General features: G+C 37.1%; 1 protein-coding gene across 1 annotated transcript; it reads left to right on the plus strand.

Moving 5' to 3' along the window:
- The first annotated feature begins 3,361 nt into the window (after positions 1-3,361).
- Cct4 (chaperonin containing TCP1 subunit 4) lies at positions 3,362-20,305 on the plus strand. Its single transcript, XM_015479627.2, has 14 exons — positions 3,362-3,634; positions 7,391-7,443; positions 8,382-8,471; positions 9,933-10,041; positions 10,887-11,029; positions 12,027-12,148; positions 12,463-12,595; positions 14,457-14,596; positions 16,775-16,871; positions 16,954-17,064; positions 17,172-17,302; positions 17,771-18,005; positions 19,593-19,706; positions 20,090-20,305. Exons 1-14 carry the CDS (start codon positions 3,508-3,510, stop codon positions 20,102-20,104), a joined length of 1,620 nt encoding a protein of 539 aa, XP_015335113.1. The 5' UTR covers positions 3,362-3,507; the 3' UTR covers positions 20,105-20,305.
- Positions 20,306-21,661: the final 1,356 nt, after the last annotated feature.

Consider the following 21,661-nt stretch of genomic DNA (forward strand, 5'->3'; position numbering starts at 1 on the left):
GATTTCTGCTGATGCAAACTGATAAAGTTGTGCAGTGCTGGTGACTCTAAAGAGACAGCAGTTGCTATTGTTAACAATGATATTCTGAAACAGAGATTGGTAAAGTTTACCAAAAACTAAAGCTTCTCTCACTTAATGTAGTAATTACAAACCTGGAAAACTGGAATGTCCGTATATATTAAAACCAATCTAAAAGTACATTGTTTCTATGTAAAAAGGAGTTCAGTTTAGGCTCAAATCATAACAAACAGGTTTTTTACATGGATGTCCTCCTGCATGGCAGGATGTCTCCTCATATCCCTGGCCTCTAGACACAACTATACTAGGTGACTAGAAGATATATAATATAGCCACATGCCTGTGCTACCCCTACTCTTCTATTAATATAACAATTGAAATGCCCTTTCAAAGCGTTGGTAGTCTATTAATAATCACTAATAGAGGGCTGGGGTTGTGGCTCAGTTGTAGAATGCTTGCCTGGCACATATGAGACACTCAGTTTGATTTTTAGCACCACATAAAAAATAAAGATATCTTGTCCATCTACACATTAAAATATTTTTTTAAAAAGAATCACTAGACTGCTTTAATTAAAGTTTATCTGGGTTTTCAAGATAGTAATTTGAAGGCAAGATAGTCTCTTTTTTTCCTTTTATTTTTTAGTTGTAGTTGGACACAATACCTTTATTTTATTTATTTTTATGTGGTGCTGAAGATCAAACCTAGGGCCTTGCATGTGCTAGGCATACACTCTACCACTGAGCCACAACTTCAGCCCAAAGGCAAGAGAGTCTTTATATTAAAAAATATCTGATATATTTCTTCCCCTAGAATTAATTTCATTTTTTGCAGTACTGGTGATTGAACTCAGGGGCATTTTACCACTGAGCTACATCCCTAGGGGAAAAAAATTTAAATTTTGAGACAGGGTCTCACTAAGTTGCCGAGGCTATCCTTGAACTCCCAATCCTCCTGCCTCAGTCTGCAGAGTTTCTGGGATTACAGGTGTGCACCACACCTAGCTTTATAGTTAGTATGTATCTCTCAGTAACAGAATGGTTTTTATTTTCTTCTTTTTGCTTACCTGATTTTTCTAAATGTCTACAATGTACATGAAATACTGTTGTAATGAGAATATTTTTAAAAATCTGTCCAAAAAAAATTTTTTTCTGTACCAGTTCCTGGCTCATTCCAATTACCAGAGAGGTCTAGGACATGATAGATTACCCATTCAAGAGAGAACCCTCATTTTGGATGGTTGGTCAAGTGTTGTTTTGTAAAACCTATTTTACAAAACATTAAAGAAATTCTATAAAGCTATTGTTTATTGACAATATTCCTACATTCTCCTATATCTGCATGGATCTGTTAGGAGAGTTTGTCGTTATTGTTTTTTGCAATGCTGGGGATTGAACCTATGGCCTATGGCATGAACCTATTGAACCTATGGCATGCTGGGTGAGCACTCTTCAACTGAGTTACATCCCCAATCATAAGAGTATTTTTTAAAAATGTCTATCCTACAATAGCAACAATGTTTTGTTTATATAAAGTATCCTATAAAAGCTTTTAATTTTGTTGAAATGCTGTTCTAATGGAGAATCCTGTACATAAACACATTAACACAAGCAAAATTTAAGCATTTGTTTATTGTTTAATCCCAGGAATAACAATAAAACCAATGGAAAAAGAGAAAAAAATGCTTATAACTTGAAAGATTTCCGATAATCAAAGCAACTGTCATACCCATGGAGACTGTCCCAAGAAACCAATAACATCAGCTTTCAAATTTTCTATCTTCTGAGGCTGACAGGTCTACTTCTTACATTAATGGGACTAGAGTTTAATAAGCCTCTATAGATTATATAATTCAACCTTCCTATTTTATAGAAGAGGAAAATAAGACTCAGAATGAGTTGCTCAATATCTCAACAGTAATAAACATCAGAGCTGGAACTCAAACCCAAACTTTCAGACCCTCAAATTAATGCTATCTCCATTATCACACACTTATTTCTATCATATTATGTAAGTTGTTTAAACAAATAATCATAGAATGTTTATGTGCTACATGGAAGTAAATTGTTTCTTTGAAGATAAGTTGATCCCAAAGGCTTACAGATCACAGGGACCTAGGAAGTTCATCTCCTACAGCTAATAGCCTGGATGGGTGTACAAACACCTCAAGATCACAGGATCACGTCCTTGGAACAATCATACTTGGACCTATAGTAGGCATCTGTCACTTTATGGGGGCTTAATAACTTGGGAACAAATACTGAATGAACCTCCTACAAAAATCACCCAATTCAAATACAATGGTAATGAGAACTCAGCAGGTTAGATATGACAGAGTCTTTGCTCTGTATTGGAATACTGCTTCCATCAACTTACTCGTCTATCTTGAACTTCATTACTCCACCAAGTAAAGATAATGACACCTATTTCACAGGATTATTGTCGAGGATTAAATGAGATAAAATATGTAAAACGTTAGCATTTTGCCTAGCAGGTAAGTAAGCTCCCTAAGAGTCAGTGGCTATGTTATGTAGGAGAAACCAACAGAAGACGAGTGGGTTGTACTGACAGGCAGTCTTTATTTGACAGGTGGTCACAAATTTTAAAAAGTTCTCTGGCATTTAACCAGAATATACTTAAGCTTCTAACTATCACCCAATAACAACGAGTACGAAATAACTAACCTTAACACTTTGGGGGGGAAGGAGGGTACCAGGGCTTGAACTCAGGGGCACTCTACCACTGAGCCACATCCCAAGCCCTATTTTGTATTTTACTTAGAGACAGGGTCTCAGTGAGTTGCTTAGCGCCTCGCCAAGTTACTGAGGCTGGCTTTGAACTCGCGATCCGCCGGCCTCCGCCTCCCGAGCGGCTGGGATTACAGGCGTGCACCACCGCGCCTGCTTAACCTTAACACTTAAAACAAAGGAAAGCATTCACCCATCGCAAGTTGTCTCCTTCAACCCGCTTTCAAACTGAATAAAATGGATCATAATGGATAATAAAATAGGAGTCAGGCGTAGGGCTGAACAAAGGGAAACTGAACTAGCAATTCCGAAGCAAGACTGAAGCGCGCAAGACCGCTACTATAGGTCCAGCCGCTTAGGGGAGGGGACCTCAGAGTCGAGGAGGGTGGAGTAGGAGATGTGGTGCCCACAACACTCGCCTATAAAAATGGCGCGCTGTCATTGTGGCATCGCGGGGAATGCGCCCCACCGCGCCTGCAGCCCCCAGCGCCCTGGGATTCCACTCTCCTAGTGCCGGATCCCGGCGCGCAACCACCTCAACCGGCGCGCGGCGGCCAGCCTCTTACGTCAGGCCGGCGACGCGCCACTAGACAGGCCCCTTCTCCACCTCCGCCCCCTCCCGGCGCCGGCGCCGTTTTCTGGAAGGTTCGTGAAGGCATTGGGCGCGTACCGTTAGTCCGGCCGACCTGAATCCGCGTCCATCCGTCCTTTCTGAACTCCGGCAGACTTAGCCAGGTTTGCCATGCCAGAGAATATAGCACCCCGAAGCGGGGCGCCCGCTGGGGCTTCTGGCGGCCGAGGAAAAGGCGCCTATCAGGACCGCGACAAGCCGGCCCAGATCCGCTTCAGCAACATTTCCGCGGCCAAAGGTATCACCCCCGCGTTCCAACCCCAAGCCTGATCCTCGCAGCAGTGTGGGGTCAAGTTCTGCTCTCTCACCCTGAACTTGGGTGGGTATGGCCCACTTCCTGTTATTTCAGGGTGGCCCTTTCCCTGTGGAAGCACTATGAAGGGATTCTTTCTCTGAGTGTGTGCGTTTTTTTTTAAGCCAGTAATTTCTGACCCTGCCTAAGGAGTGGTCGGAATCCATTCTGGATTTTAGTCGCCCGTTGTTTTCCACCTGGGTTTTGTGTTAATCACGCTGGAGCCGAAAGCAGTTCAGTTCAAACTGCTGAAGACTGCCTGCAGCGGCTCTTTGGGATCTGATGCTTAAAAGTTAATCCTTATTTGCTTATTGAGCCCACTGACCGTTGCTTGCACAGTAATTTTTGAGAGTTCTTATTCTTACAACAACGTGTTTAAATAAGTTTTCTTCGGCACAATTATTGGGTCTGATTGGGTAATTTTCGCGGTTAAACTGGGGCGGGACACATTGTATTGTATGGTGTAGGGAACTGACCCATCTTTTGGAGAGTGATTATGGAAAGCTACGTCTGTGTCATCTCTCTAGTCGAGAAACACTTTCTTAGCTCTAAAGAATAGTATGGCAAGTAGTGGAGATCAAAAGACCCTAGTTTCATTCTCTATTTTTGTGACTATGTGATTTCTAATCTCCGAACCGAGATTTCCTTACCCATAAAATTGAAGAGGAACATGTTTGCTTTTTTAGAGTTATGAGGATTAATAGAAATCAAGTTGAAACAGTAAAGTGTGGAAGGAAACGTGAGAACAAAGGCTTAGAGATCCCGTCTGGTTGTGCATTGAGTATAGTGAGTTATTTGGTTTGGAGAATAAGATGCACAAAGAAGCAATGAGATTGGAAAGGTAGGCTGGCGCCAGATCTTGAAAGATCTAGTGTCCTGGAAAGTGTTTTTTCTTTGGCAGCTACAGATCATTCTTTAGTGGAATGAGGTAATGACTAATTTGTAGAGTTACTGTTAGGATTAAATGAGAATGTGTATATGATATAATATATGTGTGTGCACATAAATAATATAGATTACACATGTAGGTATGTGGTGTGTATATATCATTCACATATGTGAATGATATATGTCACACCTTGAAACTATTTGCTGTCATTAGCCCAAGTGATTGGGAATGTGGTGTTGCTAAAATATAGATGCTGAATGGTCAAAGAAAAAAATATTCCTGTTTGGGGCTAATGAGTTGAAGAGGTCAGATTGAGCAGATGCTTAGATTCATTTGGAAGTTCAAGAAATAATACTCCTGGAAATTGAAATTGTTGAGGGGCTGGGGATGTGGCTCAAGCGGTAGGGCGCTCGCCTGGCTGCGTGCGGCCCGGGTTCGATCCTCAGCACCACATACAAACAAAGATGTTGTGTCCGCCAAAAACTAAAAAATAAAAATTAAAAAAAAAAAAAGAAATTGAGATTGTTGATTTCATGTATTGTCTATGGAGCCATAATTTAAGTTTACATAGATAAGGGTCAAGATGTTGAAAGAAACTGGGGCCATTGGGATTATATGTTATCGTTAATTTTCAATAAACAAGATACAAAATGCGAAAAATACTCTTAACATTTCAAACATAAGGCACCTAGTATCTAAGAATCTGTGGATCTTAAGTCAGGAGATCTCATAGAGCAAAGGGACATAATAAGTTTATCTGAGTCAGACAAAATCCTTTTGACAAAATGCAACTGAGAAAAACTTCTACCAGGTTTATTTTTACTTTAATTCTGGGGGCCACCACAAAAAAACATGAGGATACCATTTATTGAGGAAAACAGCACATACATAAAAGTACTAATAGTTGTAGTACTATTCAACATGAGTCATTTAAGAGTCTTGTGCTTGCTTATGCCACATCATTTTTATTAAACTTCCAATACTTTCAGAGATATAAGAAGTCTAGAGTACTATGTTTATATGAAAACAGATAATTTTCCAGAGTATTCACATTGATAGATAACAAAGCATTCTAAGTCCCTTTTGTAAAATTGTGGTATACAGGTCTAGTATATCACCTGAAATTGTAGTATTCACCAAAGTTTTACAAAATTAGTAAAATACAGTTTTAAAATTATACAATGTATGTTCTGCTAAATTTTTAAAGATTATTATTGCTAGGTCATAATCCCAGCAACTCAGGAGAATGAAGCAGGAGGGAATCACAAGTTCAAGGCTAGCCTCTGCAACTTAATGAAATCCTTTCTCAACATAAAAAATCTAAAGGGCTTAGGATGTAATTCAAGGATAAAGTATCCCTGGGTCCAGTCCCCAATGCCACCAATAAAATAAGGTGATGTGTTACTGTTCATACTGTATGGGTAATCCATTTGCTAATTGTGGAGAATAAAAGGAATAGAGACAATCTGTGTGTGTGAGGTGCAGTGGTATGCAGAAAGAAGGGGAAGAACCACTCATTTGTCCTGGACTTGTCAAAGAAAAGGGGAGAGAATACTATTTCTCAATTTTAGTTTCTCTTAGAAAAATTGTAAGTGAATTAATAGAAACTTTCTCATTGATAATTAGTAGGAGCATGACTTTGGAATAATAAGACATATCTAGAGATGTTTCATAACATGCTTTTGTTTTCATTTTGTTGGTGTGTAGTGTTCTACAGCATTTTCAGGAGTTATACCATTGAGGTTTGCTTTGTTGACAGTGTTAATGTTAATTTCTTTTGTTAGCCATGAATATATACCATGTTCATATTGCTGAACAAAACTCAAGTTTGGGGTTTTTGTTTGTTTTTTTGTTTCTGGTTTTTGGTACCTGAGATTGAACCCAGGTGCTTAACCTCTCGGGCACATCCTCAGCCCTTTTTTATTTTATTTAGAGACAGGGTCCCACTGAGTTGCTTAGCGCCTCACCGTTGATAAGAATGGCTTTGAACTCCTGCCATCCTCCTGCCTCAGTTTCCTGAGCCACTGGGATTACAGTTGTACACCACGGCGCCCTGCTAAAACTAAAGTTTTTGATCTCAGAGATTATATTCTTGGGAGGGGAGAAAAAGTAAACAAATGAATTAGATAGTAAGAAAGTCTAGTCTTTTGTTGGCTTGTCCTTTTTTTTTTTTTTTTAATTTTTATTTATTTTTATTGTTTAATTTTCGGCGGACACAACATCTTTGTGTGTATGTGGTGCTGAGGATCGAACCCCCGGCCGCACGCATACCAGGCAAGCGCGCTACCGTTTAAGCCACATCCCCAGCCCTTGGCTTGTCCTTTTTAAAGGAACAGGAAATAATACAGTCCCCAATCAGCTTATAACTAGATTGTACCATTTTGATGCTTAAAGGAATCCCTAGAATGTATTCTGCCAGAAGCAGAACATAAATACTATACATAATGACTATAACACAAATGTGAAGCATCATAAACTTAGTAATAAAAAAAGTAATAATTGTTTTCCTATGTTACTATTAGATGTGAATTTTCTTTATACATTTATATATGTAGTTGTAGATGGACACAATACCTTTTTTTAATTTGTTCTTTTTCTTTTTTTTTTAATGTGGTTCTGGGATCGAACCCAGTGCCTCATAAGTGCTGGACAAGCCCTCAATCACTGAGCCACAACCCCAGCCCAGACATGAATTTTCTCCAATGTACACAGTAAATTGTTGTATACCATACCCTAATAAGGACAAAAATGATAATTTGAAAGGAGGAACACTGCTTTTTGAAGGGTTAATTTTTTTTCTTCTTCCTTTATAGCGGTTGCTGATGCTATTAGAACAAGCCTTGGACCAAAAGGAATGGATAAAATGGTAAAAAGCTAAATCATTCAATACTTTTAATTAAGTACCATTATTTTTACTACTTAATACAAAGGATTAAGATGTGCTGTTTAAAAAGTACCTTGTGAGTTCAGAGGAAGGAGAGATTACTTTGAAGTGAACACAACTTAATTCATATTTTGTTGGATGCTTTTTAAACGAGAGTCCATACACAAAGTAGTTCTTTGTTTTGTAGTTAAATGAAAAGTATGTCCAGGAGTCAGGACTTGAGTTCAGTGTTCCTGTAGATGATGCCCTGGTAAGGGTCCGTGGGATTTCAACTTGTATGTTGTTGAGTTACAGTATAAAATAAATACATTTCAGTAACTTGAATGGTACACACTTAGGTTCGGTGCTAGTTAATAACCCCCCCAAAAAAGAAAACAATATATTATATTCTCTGGATGAAATAAAGATTATTATTTCCTCTGGATTCTAAATTTATATGTCTCCTACCAATCCTTTTGCCCTTTTTAAAGATACTATGAAATAAGCTACTTGTGTTAACCACATTACATGGTGCTATCTTTTTGGAGTTCTGGTAGAAAGGGTGTTTCTCTAATCATTAGTATGAAACCAGAAATGATAGTGATTTTTTAAAAATTTTTAGTTGTAGATGGACACAGTGCCTCGCACATGCTAGTCAAGTGCTGTACCAGTGAGCTACAACTCCAGCTCCTATAGCGATTCTTTATAGTGTCTTTTTTGTCCTCTTGTGTATGTATATTTCTTTACTTTTAAAGTACTCTGAACAAAGCCAATTATTCTTTTGTAAAGTTAGGCTGTTCTTAGATTTTTTTTATCAATGTAAGGAAAGAATTTGAAATTAAACTCTGTATAGACATAAATGAGTTTCTCTGAAGTATTAAATTTAATAGAACTTTTATGGTGTCACATTGAAATATAGCTTTTTAAAAAAAAACTTCCAGATTCAAGATGGAAAAGGTGATGTGACCATTACAAATGATGGGGCCACCATTTTGAAACAGATGCAAGTGTTGCATCCAGCAGCCAGAATGGTGAGTATAATTATAGGTGCAATTTGTGTATTTTAGTATATTGTTTGATATTTGATAAAGTTTAATTTGCTTATTTGGTAAAGAGTTAAATTTGTTTATTTGGTCACATTATAGCATTTAAACATGGTAAATTTTTTTCTTTATGTTAACTAGGTACGATTTTAAGAATATTATGTATCTCTTCAGGGTGATGCTGGTAAAACATGAGTTACCTTGTTCTTGTCCATAAGAATGTGCTGTACAGTTGAGGAGGAGAAGATAAAAACATAAATTATACTTTTTTTTAGTGTAGATTATTAGTATAATGAGCATTAGCTGAAAGATAACAAAACAATTTGTTTTTGTAGTGCTAGGGATTAAACCCAGGACTCCACAAAATTCCAGCCAAACAGACAACAGAATAATTTTAATCGTGTATAAAATAAATTCTGTCAAAATTTACACAGACATTTATTTAAAATACTGATTTAACAAAGGGTCAAAATTGTGATTCACATGTCAAGTGAGAAGTCATATTGGTGGGGGGGTAAAAAAAAGGCCATATCTATTAAAATGTTGTGGTAGGCATAGTTTGTCTGCCTGTAGTCCAGGCACTCATGCTGAACCCGAAAAATTCCTTGAGTCTAGTTGTGGCAACATAGTGAGATACTCATCTCAAAACAAAAGACCCTTTAATTTTATAAAGATGACTTTTAAAAATAATCAGATTGTGCTCATATGAGGTAGGTTCTGGTAAGCTTGGTAAAGGACTTTAAACTGATATTTCATCCTTATCTGGAATGCCTCATTTCATAACTTACAAGACTGTGGGGTACCTATGATACAATTTTCATACTTTTTGGTGCTGGAATACTTTACTGTTGATGTGCATCCCCTCAGCTTCTCAAGTTGCTATGATTATGTATGCCACTGTGTCTGGCAACATCAATGCTTTGGGGTTTTTTGTTTGTTTTCACTTTGTTTTTTGAGACAAGGTCTCACTAAGTTGCAGAGGCTGGATTTGAACTTGTGATCCTCCTGCCACAGACCCCCCAAAATGCTAGACTTACAGGCATGTACCACTGTGCCCAGCCATTGATGCTTTTTGACAACGTGTGTGTGTGTGTGTGTGCGAGAGAGAGAGAGAGAGATGCTGGGGATTGAGCCTAGGGCCTTGTGCATGCAAGGCAAGCACTGTACCAACTGAGCGATATCTCCAGCCTGATGACAACTTTTCAGAGAATTTTTTGAGAACTTCTCTTTACACCACAGTCTGAATCAGAAATCATAATATGGCCTTGTGTAAAATTTTATGAGAAGAATGTCTTGTACTACAACTGTACAGCTTTCATTTTAAAATGAAATCCAAGTCAGGCAAGAATTATGTTGAATCTTTAATTTCAGTTTGTGATTGATGTGAGAATTTGATGTTATTGGGTTCTCATTTTTTACTGAGTCATTTGCCATGTTCTTTTCACTTAGCTTGTGGAGCTGTCTAAAGCTCAAGATATAGAAGCAGGAGATGGCACCACATCAGTGGTCATCATTGCTGGCTCTCTCTTAGATTCCTGTACCAAGCTTCTTCAGAAAGGTAGGTAGGAGGTAATTTGTTACTGAATAAAAAAGCAGAAAAGTTTTTAAAAATTTAGAGGAAGCCAAGTTATCTTAAGTAATATAATACTGATTTGAAATAGTTACTCTTTTTACCAAGAAATTTTAGATTTTGCTGTTTTGCTTCTGGTTTTTGCCACATTTCTTTTTTCCATATAGTACTCAGTAGAGTTTTACTTTTCAGAAATGAAGAGGTGCTATTATTTTTATTAATCTTAGATTGTGAGATATGATTTGGGAGGGAAAATGAGGGTTCTTTGGTAAATAGTGCTTAATCATAGTAGTGATTTTCCTGTTACTCTTATTTATTATGTAGATGTGTGATGTTTTGAAAAATATAAAACTTGGTCTCAACCTTCAGTATCTACATGAATTTGTTTCAGATTAAGTAGAAGTAAATTATTAGCCAAGGTTAGCAGTTAAATTTATATAAACCTTGATGTTTCTAACAGAAGCATAAATTAGTTTGTATTAAGAATATTTGTGGAGGCTGGGGCTGTAGCTTAGTGGCAGAGCGAATGCTTGCCTACCATGCAGGAGGTACTGGGTTTGATCCTCAGCACCCACATAAAAATAAACGAATAAAATAAAGGCATTCTGTTGATCTTAAAAAAAATTTTTTTTAAAAAAAGAATATTTGTGGACTGGGGATATATATAGCTCAGAGCTGTAGCACTTGCCTAACATGTGAGGTCCTGGGTTCATTCCCCAGCACCACAAGAAAGAAAAAGTATTGGTGAGTGATATTCTAATGAGTAGAAAATTTTTAAGTCATGACATAGATTATCTGTTACAATTAAATAACTAGACTTTCATAAATGTCAGGGATTCATCCAACCATCATTTCCGAGTCATTCCAGAAAGCTTTGGAAAAGGGTATTGAAGTTTTGACTGACATGTCTCGACCTGTGGAACTGAGTGACAGAGAAACTTTGTTGAATAGTGCAACCACTTCATTGAATTCAAAGGTGAGACAAGCACGAGGGAATGGTTAAGTCTTGAGAGACTAGGTAACTAAATTGTAAAACTGAATTGGATTAAATTATGAATTTAAATTATCGATAGGGCTAACAAAAGAGAGTAATATGTATCAAGTCCATTTTTGGTTTTTAGTTACAGCTTTAAAGCAGTGATGAACTTTTACATTTTGGGGAACATTTATAATATAAAAATTTCGGTATTAAATCCACATATTCATTTTCTTTAAATGTTAAGTGGAAAGCTAGATAGTATTAGTGACACTAAGTGATGTTGAATACTCCCCAGAACTAATATGGCATAATGGTTACAAGCACTAGTTATAGAATCTACACCGTTCATGTTCATTGCTGGCTTCACAACTAAGTTGTGTGACTTTGGGCATATGACTTGGCCTCTGTTTTAGTCCAGTTGTTAGTTCAGTGGCAGAGTGCTTGCCTAGCATACACAGGGCCCTGAGTTCAGTCTTTGGCCCTGGAAAAAAGAAGAGAGTGAGTGAATGAGGTTAATAATATGTGAAGTGAGGGCTGGGGATATAGCTCAGTTGGTAGAGTGCTTGCCTTGCATGCACAAGTCTCTGGATTAGATCCCCAGCACCAAAAACAAAACAAATAATATATAAAGTGCTATAGCCATTTCCTGTATATAATGAGTGACCAATAAATGTTAACCATTAGCCATTTTGCCAGCCCCTCAGTATTACATGCATAACTTGATCACGTTTATTTTAGGTAGGAAACCTCCATATAAAATTAGTAGAATGCTCTTTTGGGTGTCCTATAAAACTTTTGGTAATCTGGACAGTCCCAAATACTATATTAATTTAAAAAAAGAAAAACAAATGGGTATTTTTAGTCTGTGCCCCTGGCTGAACAAGGCAATTTTATATACAGTGTCCAATCATGTGGTTTTCTTTCCCCATCCCACCCAAAAAAGGAGATAAGAATTCAAGCTAACTGGTTTTTGTTTGTTTTTCAATAATTTTAGGTTGTCTCTCAGTATTCAAGTCTGCTTTCTCCAATGAGTGTAAATGCAGTGATGAAAGTGATTGATCCAGCCACGGCTACTAGTGTAGACCTAAGAGATATTAAAATAGTTAAGAAGCTGGGGTAAGCATCTCTATAAGTCTCTCATAACTTTCATATTGTCAAAAATAAATCTAGTTAAATGAAAAATACCTAGATGAAAGTCACAAAGCTTGCTTTCTTTCTGGTTTTGTTTTCTTGAGAACATATGTTCCTATAGGAATCTCAAACTGTTATTTATATTCCCTTATTATGGTAAGACAATAGAAGATCAGAGTATTCTGGGAATGGGATACTAATGTGAGGCTAATGATTGGATTGATGATTTTTAATCTATTCAAGACTGGTTAAACTTTCAGATTTCCACCATTTCTAATATTTTTTTTTTCCCCTTTTAGTGGAACAATTGATGACTGTGAATTGGTGGAAGGACTAGTTCTCACCCAAAAAGTGGCAAATTCGGGCATAAATAGAGTCGAAAAAGCCAAAATTGGGCTTATTCAATTTTGCTTATCTGCTCCCAAAACTGATGTAAGTAGATTCCAAATGAAACTGGTTTCCTTTTTATAGTTTGACTTTTTACTAACTGAGGTGTTTATTCATTAAAATAAAGATAGAAAATGCTACTGGATGTAGTGATACATGTTGTAATCCCAGCTGCTCAAGATGCTAAAGCAGGAGAGTTGTATTTGAGACCAGCCTAGGCAACTTAGTGAGCTCAAAAATTAGTGAGTCTCAAAAATTAGAAAAGGCTGGGCACAGTGGTATATGCCTATAATCCCAATGGCTCAGATTGAGAGTTCAAAGCCAGCCTCAACAATTGAACAAGGCTTTGTCTCTAAATATTTAAAAGGGCTGGGGATATGGCTCAGTGGTTAAGTTCCTCTGGGTTTAATTACCCCACCCCCACCCCACCCCGTACCAAAATAAATTTTTAGGAAGGGCTGAGGATATAGCTCACTGGTCTCAATCATTCCTCATCACCTTTAGAAAAGGGTGGGGGGAATGTTGATACTAGTGATTTAAAAAAAAAAATCTTGGCCTGGGTAGCTCAGTGGTGAAGTATTGCATATCCTATGCAAGGCTCTGGTTTGATCCTTAACACCAACAAAATAAAGACCTATAAATCTCAAATGGATCCATAAACTGAGACAAAAATAGTGTTGTTATCACTGGTGACAAGTCTGTAGCCTTAATTGAATAATCATTGAAATTCTGTGATATACTTCACATTAGAACATAAATTATGATTGGAAATATGTATCAAATAGATAAGTTACAAGCGTTTGTGGAATTTTCAGATTCTTTCTAGCTTTTTAAGAACAGGAACTTCATCTGTGCAGTTGCTACCAATGTTTCTTATATAAATGGAATCTTAAATCAGTTTGCTTATATACATTATGAAGAAATTGCTTTTTACTTAAGATAGTCCAATATCTATTAGTATGAGTGCCATTCTCTCAAAGAGGTGGTTAACATCTCAAGATTTGCTCTCATAATTCCTTATGCTACCATACTGGTTTCCTGTTTTGTATTTTGTCTCTTTAAAGTTTCACCCATACAAAAATTAATGTAGTTTAATGTGGTAACATAAAGGGATTTGTCCTTGCTACTTCTCGGCATATCATTACTTACTCATTTATGGTAGTGCGCATTGAACCCAGGGGCACTTAAAACACTGAGCCATATCCCCAGCCCTTTATTACTGATTTTGAGACAACAGGGTCTCGCTGAGTTGCTTAGGGCTTCACTAAGTTGCTAAAGCTGGTTTTGAACTTGTGATCCTCCTGCCGAAGCCTCCCAAGTGGCTCAGATTATAGATGTGCACTGCTGTGCCCTGCACACTTTTTGAAAAGCCATAGAGTAAAAAAGATGCAACTGAAGCTGTTTATAGGTGAGTGTGTATGTGTGTAGAGAGAGAGAAAGAATATTTATGTGAAAAAGATTGCCATTCCTTACATGATTATCAAAAATGTTTTGGGTTTTTTTGTTGTTTTATTTTTTTGGTATTAGGGATTGAACTCAGGAGTACTTTGCCACTGAGTTATATATTCTGTTTTTTATTTTGAGACAGGATTTCACTAAGTTGCTTGGGGCCTTACTGTATTATTGAGGCTGCCTCAAACTTATAATTTTCCTACCAGACCTCTGGAGTTCATAGGATTACAAGTAGGCGCTGAGCTTTAAAATTTTCTTATAAGACAATAGTGGATATAGTTGAGTAAAAGACTGTGAAGTGTGTGTATATGTGTATTTTTCCAGACTTTTCTATGTATGTCTGTATTGTTTTGTGTGCTTTTTCATTGACTTTATATATAATTTTACTTAAAATTCTTCTGACTTGAAATCTCTTTAACTGTACATACTATTAATAAGTTCTTTTTTTAAACAGATGGATAATCAAATAGTAGTTTCCGACTATGCCCAGATGGACCGAGTACTGCGAGAAGAGAGAGCCTATATTTTAAATTTAGTGAAGCAAATTAAAAAAACAGGATGTAATGTCCTTCTGATACAGAAGTCTATCCTAAGGTGGGACTGTGTTTTGTTCATCTCTTAATTATAATTGGTTTTGGATAACTACTAGCTGATTCCCAGAGTATCTTGCAGGCCAGGCAAATGTTTTACCATTGAACCAGCCCTAACTAGCATTTCTTTACTTTTTCCCCCCTTATTTTTTTTTTTTTTTTTTTACTAGTGCATTATAACTACACAAAATACTGTGATTTCCCCACTAGAGTTTTTTGTTTGTTTTTGGTTTTGTATTTTTTAAGAAATGGTGAGCTGAGTAAGTCACAAGAAACCTAGAGTGAATCTGACTCTACATTTTAGAGCATTATTATATTTTTATTAATAATAAAAAGTGGTGGGCTGGGTTGTAGCTCAATGGTTGAGTGCTTGCCTTGCATGCATGAGGCACTGGGTTCGATCCTTAGCACCACATAAAAATAAATAAGTGAAATAAAGGTATTGTGTCTAGCTACAACTAAAAAAATAAATATTAAAAAAATATTAATAAGTGGTTTCTTGAGCTGGAGTTGTAGCTCAATGGTAGACTGCTTGCCCAGCATGTGCGAGGCACTGAGTTTGATTCTTAGCATCACATATAAATAAAGGTCCATTGAGAACTGAAAAAAAAAAAAGAAAGAAATTTACTCAATTCTGTAATTTTTTTAAAAAGGTGTTTTCTTTTCCCTTTAGTATAATATGGGGTATATAATCTTGCTAGACCATGCTTTTGTTTGGTGTTGGAGATTGACCCCAGGGATACTTTACCAGTGAGCTACTACATACCCAGTGCTATCTATCTATTTTATCTATTTATATATTTATTTATTTTAACTTTTTTTTTTTTTTTTTTTAATTTTGAGACAGGGTCTAAGTCAGTTACTTAGGATGTTACTAAGTTTCTCAGGCTGGCTTTAAACTTTCAATCCTCCGGTCTAAACCTGCCTCCCAAGTTGCTAAGATTACAGGTGTGTACCACCAAGGTCTTTAATAGCAAGTGAATGAAATGACTTGTTTTTTAAAAGCTAATTTGCATGCAGTTGGGCTCACCTGTAATCCCAGCTACTCAGAAGGTTGAGGCAAGAGGATTAAAAGTTCAAGGCCAGGGCTGGGGTTGTAGCTCAGTGGTAGAGCACTTGCCTATCAAGTATGAGGCACTGGGTTCAAACCTCAGCACCACATAAAAGTAAATAAATTAAAGGTATCATGTCCATCTACACCAAAAAAAGAAAGATTAAAAAAAAAAAGTCCAGGGCCAGCCTGAGCAATTTAACAATATTGTTTAAAAAATAAATAAATATTATCAAAAATTTTTTAAATTTTATTTTCCTGGGAATGTTTAGATAGTAAATAGATCAAAGGAATTCTCCAAAGTGTGAACTGATCCCTTTTTTTCCTCCTTTGATATTTTCTTTCTGACAGGTAGGCACATTCCTGTTTTCCTCCATTGGTTTGTTATATCAGAAAGTACTATGGATATTTTTGTAGAGTCCTTGATGGGCAATTGGAAGACAGTTCCAAGTTATATAATAGCTAGTGACCTTGAATAAATTGCACCTAAAACTTAGTCTGCAAGTTCAACAGAGATAATTGAAACAGATAGTAATATCTACCTTTTCAGTATCATAGGGTTGTTAAAAGGATCCTTACAGATAATTTGTGGGAAAGTGTAAATTTTTAGAGTCTGAATCACATTTCTAAATTCATGAAGTATCATTAAAATTTGAATTACAAAAATGCACTTATTAACAAAAATGATCTAATTCTCTCGTGGTTTATGGTTTGGGGAGAAAGTCCATTTTAAAAAGTTTCACAGTTATAATAATTTTCAGTAGAATTGGAAATTGATTTTAGAATTTTGAACTTAATGTAAAAATTGGCCATTTGAACAACATAAAATAATTTTAAAGCTCAAAAGCTATTGAGCTGGGCTTGATGGTGTACACCTGTAATCCCAGCGGCTTCGGAGGCTGAGGCAGCAGGATCTTGAGTTCAGAGCCCACAAAATTGAGACTCTGAGCAACTCAGTGAGAACCCTGTCTCTAAATAAAATACAAAATAGGGCTGGGGATGTGGCATTAGTTGAGTGCCCCTGAGTTTCAATCCCAAGTAACCCTCCCCACAACCCCTCCAAAAAAAAAGCTCTTGAATAGCAAAATGTATTTTAATTAGTATTAACTAAATACTAATTTTGTATTTTAGAGATGCTCTTAGTGATCTTGCGTTACATTTTCTGAATAAGATGAAGATTATGGTGATTAAGGATATTGAAAGAGAAGACATTGAATTCATTTGTAAGGTAAAATATTAACATCTGTTTATGTAGAGTGTTCATTGATCAAATAAATGTGATAATTTGAGGATTTGATTCTTTGATTCAGACAATTGGAACCAAACCAGTTGCTCATATTGACCAATTCACTGCTGACATGCTGGGTTCTGCTGAATTAGCTGAAGAGGTCAATTTAAATGGTTCTGGCAAACTGCTCAAGGTAACTAGTGTTTATTATGATAATTAGCTTTCGTTCACCTGGGTTGGTTTTAGGTTTTATTTTTCATCTTGGCCTCAGATACCTAATCTGAAAGTTGTTTACTAAAGATTACAGGCTGTGCAAGCCCTGGAAAAACTGTTACAATTGTTGTTCGTGGTTCCAATAAACTGGTGATTGAAGAAGCTGAGCGCTCCATTCATGATGCCCTGTGTGTTATTCGCTGCTTAGTGAAGAAGAGGTAATGTAAATGTTAACATTAACTAAGTAATATTTTGAACATTAAAACTTCTGTATTTGGGGCTGGGGTTGTGGCTCAGTGGTAGAGCGCTTGTCTAGTGTGTATGTGAGACACTGGGTTCAATCCTCAGCAACCACATAAAAATAGAGAAACAACATTTTGCTGGGCACAGTGGGACATACCTGTAATCCCAGTTATTCAGCTCAAAGATTGAGACACGGCAGGAGGATCACCCAGTTCAAGAAGGATAGCTTCAGCAACTTGGCATAGCCCTAGGCAACTTGGACTATGTCTCAGAAAAAGAGTTGGGGATATGAGTCTGTAGTAAAGTGCCCCTCAGTAATCCATGTTCCCCCCGCAAAAAAACAAAACAAAACTATTTTGGCTTTTTTTAAAGTATAAATCATAAATTATTAAAAATAGCTTTCTGTTGGATTAAAATAAGCTAAACATATTTTGTATTTTCAGGGCGCTTATTGCAGGAGGTGGTGCTCCAGAAATAGAGTTGGCCCTACGATTGACTGAATATTCACGAACACTGAGTGGCATGGAATCCTATTGTGTTCGTGCTTTCGCAGATGCTATGGAGGTCATTCCATCTACACTAGCTGAAAATGCTGGCCTGAATCCCATTTCTACAGTAACAGAACTAAGAAATCGGCATGCCCAAGGAGAAAAAACTACAGGCATTAATGTTCGAAAGGTAATAGCAAAAGTCCTTTTAATTATTGCAGAATATGTTAATATAAAAACATTGAAAATCTTATGATTGTAATGGAAGGCTTTGTAGTGAAAAGTAGTATTTTTTTTTTTATTTATTTAAAGATGAGATCTGCTGCGGGTTAATGGTGCCTTTGAGAATGAAAATGATGCCTTAATTGGGAAATATTATTTGTTTATTAACTCTGCCACTTATTGATGTTATTTTTAGCAAGATATTTAGTCTGTGCTTCAATTTCCTCAGTTGGTAAAATAGAGATAATAATGTCAGGTATATTGTGAAGACTAAATGTATTACTAATACTACATAAATACTAATCATTTCTCCTGTGCTTGAGCATCAGCTGGTTTAGTAATGTAAACACATGAAACAGCAATAATATTCCCCTTTTTAATTAATGCTTAAGTGAGGCAATATGTGATGGGGGGAAACTAGTAATCCAAGACGTTATTTTTTGAATAGTACAGAACTCCACAGGACAGTATGACCTGGTTACGATTATACAACTTTGGTTAGGGGATGAGGAAATTTCAGAGAGGGATGTACTGGTATACAGGGGAGAGGCCAATGTTGGTGATATAGTAAATACTAAAGTTGGAAAGATAAAAGCTAGAATGAGAATACCCTAGAGTATTGAGACAGGCATTTTTCTTCCAGTGGTTTAGAACCAGTAAAATTTTGTAAGCAGGAGGGTAAGCCAATGCAAAGTTTTGGGACTCTTTTGGGGTGTTCTTTTTTTTTTTTAGGCTGAGATAAAAGGGATTAGAGTGGTGGGGTAGGATTGTAGTTCAGTGATAGAGCTCTTACCTGGCATGTGTGAGACAGTGGGTTTGATCCTTAGCACCACATAAAAACAAATAAATAAAGATCTTGTATCCATCTACAACTAAAAAAATTTTTTAAGTATTAGTATGGTGTAGTAGAGACTTTAAGATAGGAAATAGGAGATGTAAAGGAATAGTAGACCAATTTGGCCTGATTCAGAATTAAGACTCACCATTGATTTAAGCATTGAAGGTTAGTTATAGGTGGATACAATATCTATTTTATTTTTATGTGGTGCTGAGGATCGAACCCAGTGCCTCACGCATGCTAGGTGAGCGCTCTACCTCTGAGCTACGACCAATATCTCAGAATTTTTTAACTACTATAATAATCTACCTAATTTTGCTGGGATTTTTTTAAGGAAACCATATCTAGAAGTTGTTCTGGGAGTTGGCTGGGTGCAGTGGCACAGGCCTGTAATCTCAGTGGCTTTGGGGTCTGAGGAAGGAGGATTTGTAAATTCCAGGCCAGCCTCAGCAACATCATGAGACCTTAAACAATTTTGTGAAACCCCATTTCAGAATGCAAAGGGCTAGGGATGTAGCACAGTGGTAAAGTGCCTCTGGGTTAAATCCCCGGGATTAAAAAAAGATGTAGGAAAGAGCTTAGAATATCTTACTTTAGCCTTACCTAGAACCAAGAGAAAAATAGATTTGAAAAGGTCTTAGCGTACTGGTGACAAGTTGGTGGTTGCTAATGTGTAGAATTACAAACACTTTAAAATCAACTTCTGGTGATTTGCAGGGTGGTATTTCTAACATTTTGGAAGAAATGGTTGTACAGCCCCTGTTGGTTTCAGTCAGTGCTCTGACTCTAGCAACTGAAACTGTCCGGAGCATTCTGAAAATTGATGACGTGGTAAGTATATATATGTTGTAAATTGCTCTACAAGTTTAGTTTTAATGATAAATGTTTGCTAATTATGAAGGTTATAAGCTTATAGTGTTTTTCACCTGTACAAATGAGAGAGAACCTGGTGCAGTTGTACACTCATGATCCTAGTAAATCTGGAGGCTGAGGTGGGAGGATGGCCAGTTCAAGGGTAACAGCAAGTTCAAGGACAGCCCAGTATCAAAATAAAAAACAAAATGGACTGGAGATACATGTGGCGCAATGTTAAAGTGTCCATGGATTCAATATCAAGTACCAAGGGCGGGGGGGTTGAATAATTGAAATAATTGAAACATCTTTCAATTTTAAGATATCATAAGTTTTGAAACCTAAGTTTTTTTTCTTTTCAGGTAAACACTCGATAATCTGGATAACATTGGCTGGCTGGCACCATTTTGGCCACCAATTACTGGGATTAAAGTGGAAGATGATGGCCTTGGTGTTCCTTGTTTTCTGGAAGATTGTTCCTCTGACTTCCTGGGCTTTGTGTTCTAGTTTGCATTTGCCTGAAATTGTATTGAAACACTTTAATGAAAAAATTAAATATTTGGTTTCAAACAGGTTAATTCCCTCCCGATGTTGTATCAAGTCTGATACTTCTGGAAAACATCCTCCCCCCCCCAACCCGCCAAAAAAGTTTGCTTTTACACTGATTTTTTTTTTTTTTTTTTTTTTTTTTTTAGCTGTAGGTGAACACAGTATCTTTATTTTATTTATTTTTATGTATAAAAAAACATGAAAATCTCCCTTTACAATCTCTTACCTTTCTCTAAGAATAACCACCGATCATTCTGGGATTCCTTCTATAAATAAAAGTATATGCAGAAATGGGGGTGTACCTCAGTTAAACATTGATTGCCACTGTCTCATCCAAGCATCATTGTCTCATCATGAACAGTGTAAGATCCAACTAGTCTTTCCCCATGTTTTAGCCACTTTCTGCCCGTTCCCCACACATTTTAGCTAGTATACTTTTTGTTGGAGTACCTTGATCACAAATAGGGCTGGGGCAGTGCATGAGCATTGTTTACACAGATGGTAGTTCTGGCAGAAATACTGCGTGGAGGGATGACAAATCCAATCTAGTGTCTGTCCCTGTAAGGACAAAACACTGCTCTTTCTGTGAGGGAAGTAGTCCAGGATAATCAACATGCCACCTGGTAGCTGGAGTGTGGTGCCATTTTGGGAACTCAGTGTTGGTTCCTGCTGCTAGCAGGTTGGGTGCTCTTCAGTGATCACATCTAGGACATCTTCGGAGAGTATAAATCCACGCTGCTAAGCCCATCTATAACCTTTATCCCTGCCACCATGACCACTTTATGTGTACTCCAGGCTCCCTGGAGTGGGTCTGTCTTCTCCACTTCTCTTCTGAGGTAACAATCTAGTGAACATTCACATGAGATGTAAATTCCTTCATATATTTTGCCCAGATAGGTCCACATTACCTCTTCCCCAAACTATTTACCAATTATCCCAATACCAGTTATGAGTCATGTCCCTTACAGGTCCATAGCCATCTAGCCAAACCTTTTCTTACAACCAGTGAACCTACATATCATTTCTCCTTCCAAAGTGTACAACTAGGTACATTGATCCAAGAAGGATTTCCCTTCACTACTACCCTTATGGGATGTCCCAGAGAAGCATTGTAGTTCTGCACCTGCCTATTTTGGGGTGGTGCCTGCATATCACAGAACCCTTCTATAAATCAGGTTTGAGCATTCTCTTCCCCTGTCATCTTAGTGTTGGTAATGGTTGAAGCCTTAAGTGCAGGCTGGTAAGCAGGAGTGTAGACCATGGTAACATTCCCTCAGAGCCTGCTAAGGCCCAATCATGTATATTCCATTTTTATTTGACGATAGAATACTGCTCTACATGTCCAATTCATGGTTTAGTGGGTCTACATGTCCATTAGGGGCAAA

The sequence above is a fragment of the Marmota marmota genome, unplaced genomic scaffold, assembly GCF_001458135.2.
Source record: "Marmota marmota marmota unplaced genomic scaffold, marMar, whole genome shotgun sequence".
NCBI lineage: Eukaryota > Metazoa > Chordata > Mammalia > Rodentia > Sciuridae > Marmota > Marmota marmota.

Excerpts from the sequence above, each read along its gene's own strand:
- Cct4 (XM_015479627.2), top strand. The coding sequence starts at position 3,508 with ATGCCAGAGAATATAGCACCCCGAAGCGGGGCGCCCGCTGGGGCTTCT. Across the intron at positions 7,444-8,381 it reads CAAAAGGAATGGATAAAATG|ATTCAAGATGGAAAAGGTGA; the intron begins GTAAAAAGCTAA and ends AAAAACTTCCAG. Across the intron at positions 11,030-12,026 it reads CCACTTCATTGAATTCAAAG|GTTGTCTCTCAGTATTCAAG; the intron begins GTGAGACAAGCA and ends CAATAATTTTAG.